This window comes from Microtus oregoni, unplaced genomic scaffold, assembly GCF_018167655.1.
Source record: "Microtus oregoni isolate MIOR12 unplaced genomic scaffold, Mior012 000074F_000, whole genome shotgun sequence".
NCBI classification, from domain to species: Eukaryota; Metazoa; Chordata; class Mammalia; order Rodentia; family Cricetidae; genus Microtus; species Microtus oregoni.
The window spans coordinates 444,070-465,147 of record NW_024543987.1 but is presented as its reverse complement, the minus strand read 5'-3'; the positions used below and the strand labels follow the sequence as shown (position 1 = coordinate 465,147).

General features: G+C 37.5%; 1 protein-coding gene and 1 pseudogene across 1 annotated transcript in view; one reads left to right on the top strand and one right to left on the bottom strand.

Moving 5' to 3' along the window:
- Map3k15 (mitogen-activated protein kinase kinase kinase 15) overlaps positions 1-21,078 on the top strand; it is a 137,571-nt gene that overhangs the window by 16,819 nt on the left and 99,674 nt on the right. The window contains exons 3-4 of the mRNA XM_041642320.1: positions 1,629-1,652; positions 19,836-20,029. Of these exons, the coding sequence (XP_041498254.1) occupies positions 1,629-1,652; positions 19,836-20,029 (218 nt within the window). The remainder of the gene's footprint in view (positions 1-1,628; positions 1,653-19,835; positions 20,030-21,078) is intronic.
- Positions 14,269-16,774, bottom strand: LOC121441176 (annotated as a pseudogene).

Below are 21,078 nucleotides of genomic sequence, written 5' to 3'. Positions count from 1 at the left end.
ATAGCATAGTACTTTAAGATGTTTTAAAATATATTAATAAAATGTAAATTTCTAATCCGAATTGTTCCAAACTTCATCTTTCCTGAATAGTGTTGAATATCTTAGCAGTAGCTAGGTAATCCTGGTCTGTGTGAAATCAATTTAAGAGTAATATATTAGTTTGTTTACAGCAGCACCTCTCAACCTTGACTGGCCTTTAAAATCACCCCAAGAGCTGGTTAATGCCCCAAGACCTAGGTCACACCCAGATCAGAAATATCAGTCTCTGAGGGTGGGACCCAGATACATTTTTATCTTTTAAATCTCCCACATTTACAACCAGGGATGAGAACCAGTGGTTTAGAAAGTTTGACTTCACAGATATTATTCCTAAGTGTTCAGCTCCCTCAGTACTAAAATTCATGTGTATATAGCAATACAATTTGGTACCAAAGTTGGATGTTTGTGTTTCTTGAGATTTAATATTAAACCAGATTGTTCTTGTTTCTGCAACGATTAGAGATTATTTCCTGCAACAAATGCTACCTGTTTCAGATATATAACCTGTATATAGTAAATTTTACATATACTTTAAATAAAAATGTACCATGTAATTAGAGCTCTGGACTGTATTGTGCAGAAATCATTCATATGACTAAGAAAAGAAACTTTTGTCAGCGTATGTTACATTATAGAAGTTTCCAAAGATTTTAAACAATCTAAATTATTATATATCTCTATATATGGACTTCTATTCATTAAATAAGTTGTATTTAGAAATCTACAGGAATTATAGATATAAAAATGTGATTATTTATATTTTGAGAAATGTGAAATTAGAATGTATTTTCTTGTGTACATTTTCCTCGACCATGTCTTAGCAAAACCTTCAATAAAATCCTATGATATAAGTTTTATTTTATTGTTTTACAGTTGTGGAGATGCAAATTCTTTTAATAGTACAACTATTTCCTAAAAATGGAAATGACTAGCCATTTATACACCAAAAGCAGGAGACTACACTTATTACCTGAAACCAGAAATGTCACAATGTATAATAAATGTTTTATATGGAGGCTATTTAATTATGTATTCTTTTAAAATAAATTTCGGGTTTCAGTGTAAAAGTGTTGCAATCAATTGATGCATAGTCAGCATGCTAAGTTAACAAACACTGTTGTCGTCATACTTTGAGCATACCCAGACAGCTCCAGGGGGGTCAGGACAGTTTGAACAACACTCTCTGTGAGAAGGCTGACTATGGGATGGCCTGAAGCCTTCATACCAGTTCGTTCAAGAAATGTTGAAGCTGAAGCATAGCTAGTGCTTTACTGTCTTCTCTGACAAGGCAAGGACCAGGGCACCAAGCACCCCAAAGTGAGATCTTAAACTATATATGAATAAATGTTTTTCTCTAATATATTTGAGAATGTTTTTAAGTATATATCTCCCCCAGTATTTGCAGAGCTAACCAATTATCAGTTTTTCTTGGCATCTGAATTTTGAATGTAGAGTTTCATTCTATTTGAAGCTTTCAAAGGGTACACCAAATGATTAAACTTAAACTTAAAATGATTAAGATCTGGAGAGACTACTGGCTATGAGAATTGACTTTAAAATTTATATTCATATCTTCTTTTTCTTTTCAGGATATGGTTACTCAAAAAAATGTAGTAAGTATTATATTTTAAGATTTTCAGCCATATTTATGTAGATTGGTAAAATGGTTAACTAATGATCTTTCAGATAGCAGTAATATTTTTAAAAATATTTTTATTTATTTTGCATATGTATGGCATGGTGATTGATAGGGGCATGCACCATTGCATGTATGTTGGGGTTAGTGCTATCTTTCCACCATGTAAGTACCAGGAATTAAACTTGGATCTTCAACCTTAGTGGCAAGTACATTTACTGGCTGAACTATCTTACCAGCCCACATGGGTGATTCTTTTTAAAATCATGCCTGTTGATTTTGATTATAAGAAAACAACCAGAAATAGCTTGTCCTTCAATGCAGTTGGTAGGTCAAGACCCATTCAGCCATTCATTGAGTGGGGCAAAAGGTCAAGTCAGGCAAGTATGTATTCATTTCTCACTAGGGCTTTGAACTTGGTACTATCTCCTTGTTTCTTTCTGAGTTGGGTCATTCTTCCTGAAGTCAACAAAAGACTTTTATTTGTTTGCTCATTTTTGTTTTGTTTTGTTTTGCCTTGCTGAAGGCCAACATTCCATACTTGCCCACCAAAGTTTTCCTGGTAATGGAGGAATGTGAACTTGTACCCCAGTTCATATGGGGGCCACACCTGACTTCTAACACAGTAGAAAAGGAGTGGGATAGAGTTTCATTTCATTCTGTTTCTTCCTTAAGTACTGATGTCTCCAGATATGCATCAAACAAGTTACTGTGCTTGCAGAGTTTCATCACCATGTTGCTTTGAACAGGCTAATGAAACTGTCACCCTAGAAAACATTACAACAGCTCACCTCCTCAAATGTACCAAAATTATTCTACATAGATATTTTATTTATGTAAACATACATTTACAAACATGTAAATATATGTTATACACATACATACACATATACACATACATATAATTTCAGCCAGGCAGTGGTGATTCATGCATTTAATCCCAGCACTTGGAAGGGAAAGGCAGACACATCTCTGAGTTTAAGGCCAACCTGGTTTACAGAGGGAGTTCCAGGATAGCTAGGGCTAAATGGAGAAACCCTGCCTCAAAAAAAAAAAAAAAGCAAAGAACTCATTTTAAGTGTATGGTTGTTTTGTCTGCATGTCTGTTTGTGCACCATGTGCATACATTGTCCATGGAGTCCAGAAGAGAACATCAGACCCTAGAAACTGGAATTATACATGATTGTGAGCTACCATGTAGATGCTGGGAATCAAACCCAGGTCTTCTGAAAAGCAGCCACTGCTCTTAACTGCTGAGTCATCTCTCTAGCCCTTCCTGTTGAATGTACCCCAAGCTTCTTCCCACCCAACCTCTGATATATGGTATTATATTTTAAGAAATCGTAACCTAGACTCAGGAATAAGTCCTTGGATCACAGCTTCTTTCCCACCAGCCCTTCTAGAATGGAAGGCTTTCTTGCCACTTCTCCTATTCTACTTGGAGTTCCTGCAGGGACATGGTAGAAAGGGTTCAGGAAATGAGGTTCTTAGCAGGGCACACTCTTTAGGAAAGTAGGAGCTTTATGTGACTACCTCACAGAAAGTCCCACTGAGCAGCTAAGGGGCTCAGGACACCAACACAATTCCCCACATGAGGTGAGCCTTCCTTCCCCACCCAGGGATGACATTTTAGAAACAAAGTGATTACCATTGGAACATGGATTTGTAAACAGGCATATTTAGAAAATAAGACAGAGTGGTTTGGAGTTCCTCTTCAGAAAAGAAATGGGAATATGTGTGCCTTTCTGGCATTCCCTGCTAATCACCCAGGAATTCTATTAACATTTGTAGTAATTCTAAGTATAACTTAGCCTCATTTTTCCAGTGTGGTTTGTTTGGGAATAACTTACTCTAGAGGATTTGGCAACAGCCATCTCTGCTGCAGTTGGCATTTCATTAAAATTCAGTGCCCTGTATTCTAATGCTTGAGAAGGCATAAAGTATCACCGCATTCATAAGAACTATAGAAAATGACTGGAGATAACTTGAAGGAAAGAAAATAGCATCAACTAGGAAAGACTAAAGGGAAATAAACCAGGGAGTGCTTGCATTCATGCTCATCCTCCAATATTATCCTCTTTCTGGTAATAAAAGAGAGTTAATTTTGCACTGCAGATGGGATGGAAATAAGGCAAAGAAGAATGGTTTGCATCAGCAGAATGGGCAGCTTACAGCTAATGGTGATTAAACATTAAAGCAGAATGTCAAAGTAAATTGGTTGAATTTTAAGAAGACTTTGCTCTATATCCCTTGTCTGTGGATTGGGTCCTACAGTCATATAACATCATAACATACAACATACAGATTACAAGAGAAAAACTGATAGAACTGTTTATTTGTGATCACTTTGAAAGGATTGAACACGCAAGCACACTCCCCCGCTACCACCACAAGCACCATAGTCATAGTGAAGTGTAAAGCTCATGAGTCGGGTACAGACTAAATGCCATTCTGTGAGCATGCAGACATCCTGTCGTATCTTTAAAATAATTTGTATATAAGTGGAAACCAAGCTGTTTTGAGGTCTTCAGGGGGCAGTTTGCTGGTTCTAGAATTGTGCCTTAAATGCATTGACTTGAAGTTGGTATGAAAGAGGGGTAGGCATACTTGGCTTCATTTTTAGGAGCAATGCTAGAAATTATCATAGCTGGACATTGACACTTTCTCCACCATGACAGAGCATATCCTCAAACCAAGAGCCAAAAATAAAACGTTCATTAAGTTGCTATTTTGAGATGTTTTGCAACTGCAATATGAAACATAACAAACATGTCCTCTTAACAATACTGCATTTTTTAATCCATGAACATGGGCTATTTTTCTATTTATTTTGGTTGTCTCATTTCTGACAGCAGTGTTTCATCATTGTCAGAATACTCATTTTTTTACCGCCTTGATTTAAATTCAATTAAAGTTTATTCTTTCGGTTGTTCTTATAAATAGAACTATTAATTTGTATTTCTGAATTGATTATAAAAAGCGCTTTTCACAAAAATCTTTTAATACCACATTTAGTTCATAATTCAAGTATTTGAAACTACAAGATTTTTTTGTCAGAGTTCTCACTTTTGCTATATTTTTATTTATAGTGTATTTATGACAGATCAAGAGTGCATCTTTATGAAAGAAAAAAGATTGAGAATATAACAAGTCCTGAAGCTATTTTGTCTTTTAAATTTTGGAACTTTCTAATACTTTGTCAGTAGTGTACATTATCTAAAGGTATTCTGTAACTTCTTTTGTTCTAATTTTCCTTTTCATGGGTTGATTTATATGAATCACTAGAAGCAGAGTCGGAGGCTTGGTTTAGGGTCCAAGTGGCTTATTAAGAAGTGGCCTTGAAGTCCACACTAGATAAGTGGAGGAAATGACGCCTTTGAGCAGAGATGAGTGGAGTTGTGATGCTGGCTCATTGATAGTGATAGCTGTGGCCCCGTTCCCTGGGAGGTCTGAGTTTAGGAGGACTTTTCTGTGCTGTTGCTGTCCTGTGTTGTCGTTCTTGTATTGATATATTCCTGGAAGCAGTATAGCACTGGATGAGGTACATTTTGCCTTTGACAAAGTTCTAGAAGGGTCTAATAGTAGAGCTGATCTGCTGAAGAACTCTCAGCTGAGAGGGATCTGAACAATGCACCTGGGTATACACTACACGATAAGCATTTCACTGCAGAAACAATAGAAGTCATATGTACCTCAAGAGTAAGGAATACATTCTCAGTTGATGAGCACAGAAATACTTTGTTTCAATTGAGTGGAGGGTTTATTAACTGAAAGCTACATAACTTTAACAGAGAGGAGAGATTTTGACCTATATTATTTCTATAATCTCGGAAAATTATAGGCTGGTATAGGTTCCATTTTATGTTTATAAATGAAATTGTTGAAAAATGCTAGACCTCATTTTCACTTGTCATGTCCTAATGCCAGAGTTCAGTTGTTTTGAAAAAAAGGAGTTAAATTTCCAAAATAGGATCACATTATTTAAAAGTACCATTTTATTAAAAACTTAATCTGGTTCTTGACCTTTGGACTAGGTAATTATTTCTTTCTGGAAAATAAGATTTTAGAGAAACTCATTGTTCCTGTTTAAGTGGTTATCTTTTTACCCAATGAATTGAAAATTCTTTGAGAAACAGATGCTGCCAATATTGGCATCATTGTTTTAAATTATGGGAATCTTCTCTAACATATAGATTGGGTTAAACCTAAGTTCAAGGATAAGAGAATTTTTCCTAGTCCTCCCTCTTCCTCTTTATTTTTAAAGTTTGCCATGGCTTTGGAGCCAAAATTATCAAATGTGATATCTTAGTTTCTTTTCCTGTTGCTGTGATAAAATACTCTAACAAAAAAAAAAAAACTTCATGGAAAAGGGGTCTATTTTGGCTCGCAGTTTGAGGGTACAGTTTTGTATCATTGTAGGGAAGCAGCTGGTCATATCATATCCACAGGAAAAAGAGATAGGGAGAAAGACAGGAAGAGGAAAATTAATGCTACTGTAGTAAGGAGACCACTAGTTTGTTTCTAGCTGCTTAGCCCCAAAATAACCACACAGAAACTGTATTAATTAAATCACTGCTTGGCCCATTAGCTCTAGCTTCTTATTGGCTAACTCTTACATCTTAATTTAACCCATCTCCATTAATGTGTGTATCACCACATGGCTGTGGCTTACCGGGTAAAGTTCCCAGCATCTGTCTCTGGTGGGCTACATGGCTTTTCCCCAACTCTGCCCTTCTTTCTCCCAGCATTCTGTTTAGTTTTCCCTGCCTACCTAAGTTCTGCCCTATTTACAGGCCCAAAGCAGCTTTATTAATTTATTCATTAATGGTAATCATAGCATATAGAGAAGAATCCCACATCACCTCCACTTTAAAAGGAAGGTTTTAACTTTAACATAGTAAAATTACATATAGCAAAACAGTTATCAAGCATTATCAAGCAAGAATTACAGTTAAAATATTTATATCTACTTTATCTTTTATTATAACTAAGAAAAATATAAATTCTTGAACTCCTATCAAAAACTCCAGAAGGATATAATATTACCTGAATAAACAGGAGGTGCATTGTAAGCAACTTCCAAAACTCTAGAATTGACAGAGACATCTCACTGCCTGGGCAGTCACCCAAAGTTCTTTACCATTGGGGCATCCAGTCTTCAGCCAGAGGCCCATAGTATTCAGCAAACTTTTCCATGAGGCAGGAAATTTCAAAGACTGCCTATATTGGCAGTTTGTCAGTCACTTTTTTCTGTGTCCTGCAGAATGTCTGGCAGACTCTTTCATGAAGCAGGAACCTTAAAGGACAGTCTCACCTTTAGACAAATTCAGCAGTCATTTCTCTGTGGGTCCTGCATGTCCAGTTCATCAAGCAGCCCAGGCAAGAACAGTTTCTTACCCAAATGGCTAAACAACTTCATAAGGAGCCTCTTTGATGTCCACCTTCCTCTTGTAGCTATTGGTGTTGCCAGGAGCAGATATGTCTCATTGTCCTGAAAAGTCCTAAGTTCTTAAAACATTTTAAATGCCATATTATGTAGTCTTTGAAAAGTTTGAAGAATGCCTATCCATCTGAAATATATCTCTGTAATCTAGAAAATCTAACATGAATATTAAAGTCAAGAGCAGAAATACATATACATAGTATAACAAAATTGACCTTAAATTTATATCAATAAATCAAGATCCATACCAATGCAAATCTCTATAGTATATCCCCGTTTAAATGTAAACAAACATTATAAACAATATTTAGGGATATGGGCATAGTTCTTCTCCAAACTGCTTCTTGCTGTTCATTGGGTGAGGTAATTTTTGAGGGGTGTTCAAGGTGACCTTTCAGGGGGTCTTGGTCCATCAAACCACACTAGTCTGGAAGGATTCCACAGGTTCTCATCCTCTGTGGAAACAAAAGAAGAACCTCTTTTCCAAAGCAACATATCCTTATCAAATTCTAAAATCAAGATACCTTTAAAGTATATCTGTTGGTTACTTAGTTCCTTCACAGTTAAAATTTTCAAAGAAAACACAATAATATACATAATCCAGACTCTTCTGTGAATTTTCCATCTTTATGTGGCTTATTTTTCTTAACTCCTTTTAATCTATGACTGTGCTCTATCTCTTTAAAAACTTTTTTTCCTTTTATGACTTTCTATTTCTTCTCTCTCCTAAGCCTATGTACATTTATCCACCACTATGATCCATTTTGAGGTCTTTTTAAATCTGGATTTGTCTTTATTGCATATCTGAAATTATTTTCTGACCAGAAGCGCTTCTTAAAATGCTAAGTGCTTAAGAATCTAAGCTGCAACTTTGCTAGGGTACATATGATACTTCCTGCTTGCCTTGTCCATTCCAACATGGCAGAGCTGCTTGCCATTCATTAATGGTAATCACAGCATACAGAGGTTGTTTCTCAGCCTCCTGACCTCATTTGCTCTACATAATCATCCTTATAGGAATATTTAGAGTATCTAGAAAAAGATTTACGTATCAATGTCACCAGAATACTAGTTGTGATACCTCTTCATGGAGTAAGCTAAATTGCCTTTGTTAAATTAGTTCTAATGAGCTGGATTCATGGGATTATTTCATTAATAACAGTTTGAAATAACTCATCCAACCTATGTTATACTAATCATTCATTGTTTTTCTTTTTAATTTCTTGTCTGTCCACCTACAAAAATCTGAATGTCTTTCATCTTTTAAAGATGCATGGGGCCCACTCTTCCTCATTGTAAGAAGAAAAGCAGCACACTCAAAAGGCTACTTTCATTTGGAGTTCAGAATTACTTTTAAAAATATAGTCATTAGTCCCAGTTTCTTTCTGACAAATTTCTTAAACTTTGGGATGGTTTCTGAAAGATTTTCTCAAAGGGTGTATTTTTACCTCCCCAAGTGTTAAGATTCCTGCTGTCTCTTCAGTCCTGTTTATTAAACTCAGTGAGCTGATTTCAGGGTTCATGCATTTCGTCTCTTTCTTCTTATTTTTCTCTTAACAGTAGCTAAACATTTGTTCCCAACTCAGCTCCTCTCCTAGCTGCAGGGAAGCCTTCATCAGTTCCTGCTGCCATTGGCTCTGCCTTCTGGAACAAGAACCCGTCATAGCACACATCCTGCTTGTCAAAATGCTGTTTTCACACCTTATTAGGATTTCAACAGGACTAGAGCAAAGTTTACTCCTATGCTGTTTGGGAAGATAGGTTTGCAAAAGCAGCAAGGCAAGCAAGATTTCAGCAGAAATGTTTGTTTCAGAAGTCTATATAAATAGATTTTGTTCTTGTGCCTTTAATCTGCCTCCATGTTACAGAGGCCTGGGATTATTTAATCATGATACAAATATCTTTGATATCTTTTATTTTGCCATAGTGACCCACACCTTTGTTCAGACTAACCTGAAATTTACTCTGTGGCCCAAATTCAAAGCAGTCTTCCTGCTTCCGACTCCTGGTGCTGGGATTATAGAAATGGTCTGCCATATCTGGCTTAACTATGTCTATTAAATGAAATTGATAAGAAAATTTATGTGTATTTGCATATGTGTATGGTAGGGTGGAATTGTATTCATTTTTTCTGTTTTGACATTTTTGCTTCTTTTGCCTTTTAAATGAAACTGATAAAAAATTTACATGTGTATTTGCATATGGGTATAGTATGGTGGTATTGTATTCATTTTTCTGTTTTGACATTTTTGCTTCTTTTCTTTTATCTGTATTCCAGTACAACTTTATTCCCATTTGTATTTTTTTGTTCTTGTTGTCAAATACATTATATTTCTACATTTAGTTTTTAAATAAGATAAGAAATTAGCAATCACACATTTTATTTTTACAGTGCTAAAGATCAAACTTCAGGCCTTGTATACAGTAGGCAAACAATCTACCACTGAACAATTTCTTTGAGACTTGGTTGAGCCAAGGAGCTCAACCTGGCCTAGCCCAGGATAGCCTTGAATATGCAGCTCTGCTTCTTTCTCTTAAGCGCTAGGATTATAGGTGTGTGCCAAATACCTATAAATGCATTTTCTAGCCCTCCCCAGCACATTGAATGTCATCCCAACACCTTCATTGTTTCTCATAAAAGTAAGATATTATCTTATTGAAATTCCTTTATTTATGCCATTTTTTTCTTATTGTTTTCAGCTTTTTTAACTTATTAGATTTAAAAAAATGCCAATCCCAGTTTGGATGCTCACATTACTAGACCTGGAAGGAGGTGGGAGGTCCTTGGACTTTCCACAGGGCAGGGAACCCTCACTGCTCTTTGGGCTGATGAGGGAGGGGGACTTGATTGGGGGAGGGGGAGGAAAATGGGAAGCGATGGCGGGGAGGAGGCAGAAATCTTAAATAAATAAATTAATAAAAAAATGCCAATCCAAATTCCCACTCCCTCCCCTCCTCCCATTCCCTCTACACACCCTTCCACCCCACCCCACCCCCATCTAATCCTAAGAGAGGGTAAGGCACATTGCTTTGTGGAAGGTCCAAGGCTCTCCCTACTATATCTAGGCTGAGCAAGGTGTACTTCCAAAGAGAATAGGATCCCAAAAGCCAGTACATGCAGTAGAGACAAATCCCAGTGCCACTGCCAGTGGACCTGTAGTCTGCCCCAGCCATGTGGTGTGTACTCACTCTTAAGTGGATACTAGCTATAAACAAAGGACACTGAGCCTATAGTTCATGATCCTAGAGAAGCAAGTAATAAGGTGAACCCAAAGAAAAACATATATAGACCCACCTGGAAATTGGAAACAGACAAGATTGCCTGACAAAATTGGGAGCATGGGGGCGGGGGGGGGGGCGAGAAGGGAGGGTTGAAGGGGAAGAGGAGGGGAGAAGGGGAAGGTTGAGAACTTGAGGGAATGGGATAGTCGAGATGGAGGAGGGACAAAGATGAGAGCTTTCAACATTTTTATCTCTTGTCTTTGTTAGGATTTGTATGTATGTATGCAAATATTTGTGCAGATGTAATTGCGTATGGAGGCTAGAGAAGGATGCATGGTATCCTGCCTTATCACTCCATGTGTTATTTTGTTGAAACTGGGTTTATCACTGAACCTGGAGCTGGCTAGCAGCCAGTGATCTTCTGTCTCTTCCCCTAATAGCACTGGGTTTACAGGCCTACAACCGTGCCTGACTTCCTATGTGAGTGCTGGGATCTGAAATCAGCTCCTCATGTTCAAATAGCAAGGGCTCTTATCCATTGAGTCATCTCTCCAGACTGATCTTTCAAGATTCAGGGTATAGTGTGTCTGAGTTTGGACTTGTGTCTTCAGCAGTCTGCTTGAAATTCATTGAGTTTCTTAGTTATGTAGAGTTAGTGTTATTCATCAAATTTAGGAAATTTTCAACAATTATTTCTTTGAACATTTTTCTGTCTTTATCCCTCTGGGACTATTACTATATGTTGTATATACTGGTGCATTTAATATTGTCTCACATTTAATTAACACTCTGTATATAGTTCTTCGTCAATTTTGCTCTGTTCTTCAGGTTGCATTAATGGAGATATCACTAACTTGAGGTCTGCTTACCTTGACTTTCTCCAGTGAAGTTTTCATTTTGATGATTGAATTTTCCCACTTCAGAATTCTCATTTTTTTTACTATTTTGCAATAATTTTTGTTCATGGATACTCTTTTTTTGAGACATTATTATCATGCCTTCCCTTTTTGGCTTTGCTTTATTCTATTTTACACTTTGTAACATTTATTATGTATTTATTTTTTGGCGTATATGGGTGTGCATTTCGTCGCACCTGTGTGGAGGCCATGGACAACTTGCAAGAGATGATTATCTCCTTCCACTCTGAGAGTGCCAGGATTGAACTTCGATTGTTTGTCAGTGCTTGAGGAAGCAGCTTTACCCACTGCACCATGTGGCTGGCCCTGGTTGTTTATTTTTAATTAGCATACAAAATAAGTTTCATTGTGGAATTTCTAGACATGATTTGTCTTTGTCAATTCTCCTGTTCCCGTTTTCTCCTCTCTCTGCTTCCTGCTTTCTACCCTTTCATGTTTCCCTTGGTTCTTTCAACATATTTGTTTTTTGTTTGGTTAGTTGTTTTTTTTTATTTCAACATCTTTATAATATCTGTTTAAAGGTCTAAGTTCAATATTTAAATCCTTTCAAAGGCAGATAATGCTGCCTGCTCTTTTCCACATATTATAATTTACCCTCTCCTGTTTCTTTGCATATTTTCTGTGTTTTGCTAAAATAAGAAAATGGACATTTTAGGTAGTTTATTGTTGAAACAGTGTTTATTGATTGTCTTCCCACTTCTGGGTCTGCTTTTTTTAAAACTTGCATATTAGTTTTGTGACGTGGTTGGGCTACAGTGAAGTCTGTGTGTCTATATTGCTGCACTCTAAATGCAGCTCCTTCAAGGGTATAGCCTTGGGCAGGGACACTTATTTTAATTTCTCCATGAATGACTGTTGCAGTTGAGCTCTGGAACTCTCTTGTCCTTTGCTGTCCCTGTCATGGTTGATTAGTAATGTCTCTGAGTCATGCTGAGTGGGTGTTGCATCTAGTTATTAGTCTCTCCTATTAGGTGATAAGTCTAGAATATGTTTTATGTTTTTAGTTGAAACAGAATGACATCACTTCCCTCCTCCCAGCAAACCATCCCTCAAACCCTCCAATGCTCCCCACTATCAAGTGGATAGCTTCCTTTTCTTTGATTATACGGACAAATATATATGAATTCAACTTGCCGAGTCTGTATTGTTTGTGTATATATCATTTCAAGGCTGACACTTTACATTAGACTAACAATAAGGCAGCTTATCCTAGGAGAAGCTAATTCTCCTTCTCCCATTTGTCAATAGTTGCATATAGTTCTTTATCTAAGGGTAGGACCCCAGGAAAGGTTCCCCCTTCCACGTCCACTGATAGTGCTATTGTCCCAGTCTTTTTTATTCAGGCATTCTGAGGAAAGACTATGTCACAGCAGACTTCCTTATATTCTGGCTCTTGTATAATCTTTTATTCCCCCTTCCTTGATGTAGGATCCAGTTTTTGTTTGCTTGCTTTTTTTAAAAAAAAAAAGTGTGTGTGTGTGTGTGTGTGTGTGTGTGTGTGTGTGTGTGTGTGTGTGTGAGAGAGAGAGAGAGAGAGAGAGAGAGAGAGAGAGAGAATATGAATGAATATGATATGCATAGGACAACTCTGTGTCATGGTCCTTTGTGGAAGTATGAGGACAACTTTATGGAAGTCATTTCACTGACCCTTGCTTACCTTTTGATGGTTCCTTGAGGCACAACTTGTTTCACAATCTGAAATAATTACATGTGGGCCCTTTTTATACTAGTGGTCTTCAATTCCAGTTCTGTTTATTTTAATTTTAAATATATTTTAAAAATCATAAATAGGGTTTATAATCTAAAACTGAAACATGTATTCTTCAGAGTCTGACAGGCAATTCCAGACCATAGTTTCCAAATCCAATTTCTTTGCTATTTTTTAGATATATGAGGCCTAGCATTAAAACTACTCTTTTCTAAATAAGTGTACATGAGTCTTGTACATTTGAAAAAAGTTTTCTGAAAATTGTCCATCAAATATAAAGAATGGCTTCAACTCAAAGATTATCAGTGTGGGAAAAACATCTACCAAAACTTCAGTTCTGTCAGAACCAATGCTGTTCTCTAGAATACAGGAGAACACAGAAGATCACGTTAAATTATGCTCACAGACTTTGGCCTCTATCCCACTTAATCATTCTGCAAGGTTGTCATTGAGATTTACTGCGCACAGAAAACCCCAGGTGCATGCAAGAGAGGAGCAGATTACTTTTGAGGGAAAGGGATACCTTGGCAACTTCTTTCAAAAAAAAAGCTAAAGGAAAGATTTTTAAAAATACTTTGGGTAGTATACAGCTTACTAACCATCACACAAATAAGGAAATAAAAGCTGTCTTTTAAGGACATTTTTCCATCTTTAAGATGGCCATTTACTTTTTGATTTTTTTTACTAATTCCATAATTAAATTTTTATATTCTGTGCTTCAGTATTGTAAGATTTATTTTTCAAAAGATCTTTACAACCCAGACCAGAGCATTTTTCTCAAGTCCCACTGTTTACTATACTGAAGAAGTGAAATGGACAGAGAACTGAGGAGGTTGCTTTTGCTCTGAAAGTGAGCAAACTTTCAAAATGGGAACAATCCAGAGTCTCTCTCTGCCTCTCTCTGTAAATCAAAAAACTTTCACTCATTAACTCAATATATTATTCTCAAAAATTGAAGTTTAGTCACTAAGAAAGAGTGAACAAAAACTATCTCCACCTACCATGAACAACTAAAACAGCTCTACTCGTTCCCTCTACTCATCTGGATCTTGGCTCCTAAGACACTGCCACTACTTGTTTGAACTGGTCTCTGTACCCCATTCTTCAGTGTGGCCCCATTACAATTTATTCACACACACACACACACACATTCACTCTCTGGTAAGTCACTTTGTATTTGTTGGTAAACTACGAGGAATTTGAGCTAGGTGTGTACAGGGTTTTATAGGTACTTTGTAAACATCAGAATTATTTAGGTCCTTTTGTTCAAAAGCCTGAAATCAAATTATACAACCAGGAACCACTACTTTCCCAGATGCTGTTCACAAGGTATATACTGATCAAGGACAGAGAAAATGTTCTCGTAACTGATGTTTAGATGAGAAGGCAAAGATACAATCTCAGTCAATCTGATTTGCTAGGGAAGAAAGCCTAATGTGCTGTCCACAGGAATGAAGTACACACTAAATTAGGATCAGGGAAACCATGTGAACTAAGTAAGCTGTCTAGCAAGATCTACATCCAAATCTGCAGATCTGCTCTGCTTCTGGGATGCTAACTGCTACTAACTGGTAAAAATCCTGGGCAACTCTCAGGATAGTTGCTTTTCCATCTTCTGGGGACAGCACCTTCATCGCCAAAGAGAAATTTAAAACTTAAGCATCATTGTTACTGGTTGCAAACTCTACTGAGAATTTGGAACAATCTAGATCCAAAGGTTCCTTCTACTCTTTTAAAATTTTCAACTATAAATACGGAATTATTGATCATGAAAATACCTCGCCCCTGCTGCCATCTTCCTGTGCCTTCAGTCACAAGTCCAGTTCTTGAAGTCTGCTCTAATCTCAGGAAGGCTCCTCTTTGCTGTCTCTCTTAGTTAACTTGCTCTCTGAAAGACTTAGGGCTGAACTAACCACCTTTTATTTATTGCTGTCAGAGCCCTGCAAGGCTCTTCTTAGCTCCTTGCCACCAATCTCTTTTTTTAGGAGTGTCCATAGACTTGAAACGTCCCATGTTGCATTACACATAAAATCAGCTCCTTACTGAGAAGGAGTCCTTACAGCCTCTTCTTCCTCAGGCACTGCGCTATAATGATGCTCTGGAGCAAGCAATGGAGGCAGCATCTTTTCTTGGGCTAATACCCTGTTCTGTGAGTGATGCATGGGTAGAGGTGGCAGTCTTGGGTCTTTTCTTAGTATCTCCTGGCACGGAATTGTTACCTGAATAAGTAGGGGTAAAAGCAATCAGAACATAGTGTTTGGATTTTTTTTTTTTGGCCTAGAATAGAGCTTCTGCCCTAAAAAATAGTGCTTGAAGGAAAAGGGGAAGCCTGGTTCCTTTTGATCACACTTGATAGGAACAGAGTACCTACAATAAGAGGACATAATGTCATCCTAGAGTCAGAGCTGGAGAGAATCCCATCTTCTTTTTTATTATTAGATTTTTTTTTAAAAGAAAATACCAATCCAAATTCCCACTCCCTCTCCTCCTCCCATTCCCTCCACACATCCTCCCACCCCACCCCCCTCTAATCCTAAGAGAGGGTAAGGCACTTTGCTTTGTGGAAAGTCCAAGGCTCTCCCTACTACATCTAAGCTGATCAAGGTATACATCTGAAGAGAATAGGATCCCCAAAAGCCAGTACATATAGTAGAGACAAATCCCAGTGCCACTGCCAATCGCCCCTCAGTTTGCCCCAGCCATACAACTGTCACCCACATTCAGAGGGTCTAGTTTGGCCCTATGCTTGTTCCTTCCCAGTCCAGCTGGAGTTCGTGAGCTCCCATTAGCTCAGGTAAACTGTTTCAGTGGGTGTACCCATCGTGGTCTTGACCTCTTTGCTCATATTCTCATACCTTCTACTCTTCAACTGGACCTTGGGAGCTCAGTCTAGTGTTCCGATGTGAGTCTCTGCCTGTTTTCCATCTGTTGTGGGACGAAGGTTCTATAGTGATATTTAAGATAAGCATCAGTCTGACTACAGGGCAAGGTCAATTCAGACACCCTGTCCTCTATTGTTTAAGAGTCTTAGCTGGGGTCATCCTTGTGCATTCCTGGGAATTTTTCTAGAGCCAGGTTTCTTGCTAGCCCATAATGGCTCCCTCAATCAAGATACCTCTTTCCTTGCTCTCATCTCTATCTTTCCTCTATCTCAACTATCCCATTCCCTCAAGTTCTCCTCAACTGTCTTCTTTACTATACTCAGAGTTCTACAAAGCCAAAAATATCATCTAGTCCCCAAGATAAAGCTCAACTCATTTAAAATGTGTTTTAGTGAGACAGTACTGGTAATTGTTTTTAACAGACTATTTTAAGATTCAAAATGTGAAATGACATGGCCCAACAAAGTATAAGAAGAGCATTTCAGGACAATTATATTTTAAATTAAAATAGAAAAAAAGAATGTGACTTATACTTCCATCAAGCAGATTTTATTCAGAAGGAAAACATGTAAGTTGTAAAATTTCCCACATTTTCTGTTTGATTTTAGATCATGATATTGTGACAATTTTCTCTATAATTAATACATTTAGTTTTAATTTAAAAGGAGTCTTATCTCTTATTTGTTGTCCTACTGGGGACATAGTATACTTTAAACATTACTTTGTGTGATTAAAAATTATTTTGTGTGATATATGCATATTTATGTGGGTACATGCATATGTGCATGCAGATGAATACCTGAGGTTGATGTCAGTTATTTTCCTCAATTACTCTCCTCATTTTTGAGATAGCTTCTCATTTAACCTGGAGATCATCTATTTACCTAGGCTGGCTGTCCAGTCGCCTTTAGGGATCTGCCTGTCCATGCCTCTCAGCACTGGGATTATAGACAAGCTCAGGCCTGGCATTTATTTGGGTGTTGTGAAACCCAGCTTGTGCATCAGGCACTGTACTGAGTGAACCATCTTCTCAACCCCACAAAAGTACTTTCTGATGTTATATCTTCACTGTGTCCAACTTCCTGGATACCTCTACTACTTTAGTTTAAAAATTGGAAAAAGCCAGATGAATGGCTCCTCATGCCATATAAAGTCTTTCAAAATGCAAATTGAAATATGGGAATTGAAGTTTTAAATTTTTTTCATGGACTGGGTAACTTAGGTTAGCCTTAAACTTGCTATAGAGCTGGGGATGACCTTGAAATTCCAACTCTAACTCCTAAGTGCTAAGATAACAGGTATGTGCCACCAAATCTAGTTTATGAGATGTTGGTGATTAAGATCTAAATTTTTAAGCTAGTTTTTTTCCCTGAAAGTTCAAACAAAAGGTTGAATACATGAAGGGCCTGTGGAATATGCCTGTAATCTCAGGAGTTGGGAAGTGGAAGCAGAAAGATGAGGACCAGGAGTTCAAGGTCATCTTGAGCTACACAGTAAGTTTGAGGCCACCATGGGCTCCTTGAAACTTAGTCTCAAATTAATTATGTTCAGCTTGGTGAAAGTCAATCTGATTTGCAGCTGGGACAATGGTCTAAATGTAATCAGATTAACCCAGAAAACACTGAGACTCTTTCCTTTCTAGATATTTCTAGTAGAACCTAGAGTAGCATTAGTTTATTGAACAGCCCTACTTAGTCTTAGTTTCTGTTGTATTTGCATTCAACTAAACCTCCAGTATTTTCTTTTTTCCCCTCCTTAATGTTTCATAGGGTTTTAAAAATTAATTAATTAATTTTTTTCATATTATGTGTACATATATCTATGTGTGTATATATAACCCCATATATATATCATGCTTTCTTTCCCCAACTCCTTCCAGATCTCCCTTCCTTCCTTCTCACCCAACTTCATGACCCTTCTTTCTCTCTTTCTATAAAAAATTTCTAAACAAGAGGGGATGGAAATATGGCTCAACAGTTGATAGCACTGACTGCTCTGGAAGAGGACCCAGATTCAATTCCCAGCACTTACATGGCAGCTCCAATTGTCTGTAACTCCAGTTCCAGGACTTCTGACACCTTCACACAGACATACATGCAAGCAAAACACAAATGAACACAAAATAAAAATAAATTATGTATTTAAATGCCAAAACAAAACAAGAAAACCACAAAAAAGCTCATGAAGAAGTTCATTTCATTTTGACCAATTACTCCTGGGCATTGACCTGCCATGGAGTGTGGTTGATATACCCAGTGATATGCTATTAAAGAAAATTGATTTCCCTTTGCCAGCAGGTATTAATGGCAAATAGCTAGTTGGTTAGGGATGTTACTTTGTGTCTAGAACCCTCTCAGTGCTCTGGGACCCTGTGCAGGGTTCTTTTGAACCTGTGCAGGTCCTATGCATGCTGCCACAGTCTCTGTAAGTTCTTACGTGTATCAGTTCTGTTGTGTCTGGAAGTTAGTTTTTGGAGTCATCCACCACCTCTGGCTCTTGGAATCTTTATGCCTTCTCTTCTGTATCCCTGAGCCTTAAAGAGAGGAGTTTGATAAAGACATCCATTTAGGACTGGGTGCTCCAAAGTCTCTCACTTTCTGCACATTGTCCAGCTAAGGGTCTCTGTGATAGTGCCCATCTACTACAAAAAGTATCTTCTCTGATAATGGTTGAGTGAGACATTTATCTATGGGCATTGCACTATGTCATTAAGAGTCATTTTATTGCTATTCTTCTGTAGCAGAATAACAGTAGTAGGTTTTTCCCTAGGTACACGGCCAATCTAGTCTCAGGTTGTTAGCCACTTTAGCAGAAAGATGTGGGTTCCATATCATGGAGGGAGACTTAAATCTAATCAAAGAGTGGTTGGTTACTCCAATAACATTTATGACACCATTGCAGCAGTATATGTTGCAGGCAGGTCACATTGTAGGTTGCAGTGTTTATAACTTGATGACATTGATGCTTACTTTACTCCTCTGTTACCATGCACAGTAACTTCAGCACCATAAATGCTAGTCAGTAAGTATGGAGTTTCCAGTTGGGTTTCAGCTTGACTTCTCCATGTTTGATGACATAATTAAGTGTTTGTTGTCTTCAGCAATATGGCCTTCCTATCAGGTCGTGGAAAGCAACCAATATCCTTGGCAATCTCTTGTGATGTTTGGGATGAACCATGGGAGCCCCTTGTCCAACAATTCAATAAGATGTAAACTGTTCCTGGTACAACCTCCAGTGTTTTAAAAGATTGTTTTTCAGAGTCAAGCCACAGGTCTCCATTCTATTTAACTATGTATGTATGCCAAATTTATTTATATGCTTATATATTTATGTATATTTATAGTTATAAAGATCGATTATAAAACGTCATATAAAGAATGTATTTTTAACCTTCAATATGTTAAAAATTTAGTATAATTAATGCCCTTTAAAGGTAATGAATATGTTTTTCAAAGGATCATGATTCAATCAGCTATAATTATTCTACAGGACAAAAGATGCTGCTTAATGATGTGAAAATTGTTGACAGATTTTTATAAACTCCTTGAAAATAATCATATTTGTTGATGTGTGCTTTCTGTAGAATCACTTTTATTCACAAAAGTTAGTAGAAACTGTATTAAATCATCAAATTATATGGATTTTTATTTACACTAAAAACTAATAAGCCATTTTATAATGCTTGGTTATCAAGGGGTGCAGGTTCCTTACGGTTTGGAGAACAGGCAATAAACTTAAATAGTTTTTAAAACTTAAAGCTCTTTAAAATTTTTGCCAGTGAAGTTCAAAGGTATACAGATGGTGGTGATTTTGAAACTGAATGGTTTCCTGTTTTGAGCCTAATAGGTTTGAAATGATAATCACACGAAGTGGTTTTCATGTTGTGTGTCTTCTCCTTCCCTGTCCTACCAGGTCTGCCTGTTCAGGCCTATAGCTGTGCTTCTGTATTACTCACTTTCTGAAATACATTTTGTTTCTTTTTTTCCAGGCATCTAGTGGGAATTATTATTTCATCCCTTACACTGTGACACCATGTGCTGATTATTTTTGCTGCGAAAGTGATGCCCAAAGGCGAGCCTCAGAGTACATGCAGCCCAACTGGGACACCATCCTGGGCCCATTGTGTATGCCCCTGGTGGACAGGTTCACTAGCCTCCTTAAGGACATCCGTGTGACCTCATGGTAATTTCCATCAGCCACCATAAATCCTGGGAGTCTTGCAGAAAGTGATTTTCCCATCACTTTCAGGGAGGTGATATACTTTGAAGTGACCAGGATGCCCAGAGAATAGGGGCCATTGGCCATCTACTTAATCATCTTGGAATCCATCATTACCCCCTTAGTGCCTCCTCACTAAGCTGAGTTCCTGAGATGAAGCCAGAAGAGAACAGGGCATGGGCATAATTGGCCCAGGAGCTAGCCATGGTTCCCTATGTGACCTTGATAACATAATTCTTCTTCTCTATGTCTCTATCCTCTTTTATAAAACAGGGAAGTTAATTCTGTGGTTTTTTAAATGGTCTCTTTTACCTCTAAGATTCTGTGTTTTCATAATTTTGTGAACATAATTTTATACTCAGTTGTTCATGTTCTCAAAATGCCAGAGCAAGGTTATTCTGACCTTAAGTTCTTGTCATAAGCATGCATTGAGTCAAGCTTCAGCCAGCCTGACCTTAGGATGTCTGTGACATGTTATTCATAGATTTATGTCATGTGGTATGGTGTCTACTCAGAGGCAGATAGGTTTGAGTGTGAATTCTGGCTTAGGTGGATTGTTCATTGGGTAGCTCTTTGAACCTTAATGCTAAATAAACTGTACCTTCAGTGTTGTTAGTTGAAAAGTTAAAGGCAGGAAATGATTTTTAACTAGAATATCCCTGTTGTTTTGCTCACAGCCAATTTAAAGGATTTATTCCTGTAAGTTGTGTCATAAGAAGGATTTGTTCTTCCAAAACAAATGAAAATCCAAAGGACTGGCAGAACTGACTTGTAATGAAATGTCAAGGACCTCATGTCATACTTTGGCTCAGATCATGGCACCCTGAACGATGAAGGGTTACTGTTAAAGTACGGGCATGAAAGTCACACTTGTTAACAGACTTCGCACCTTTTCTGTCCTGATGCCCTTCCTTTGGATGCAGACTTTAATGAAAAAGTCTGATGACAGCAGCAGAAAACAAATAAGGGGTGATTTTTTTTTGACACCTTAACAATTACTGTCTTACTTCAAA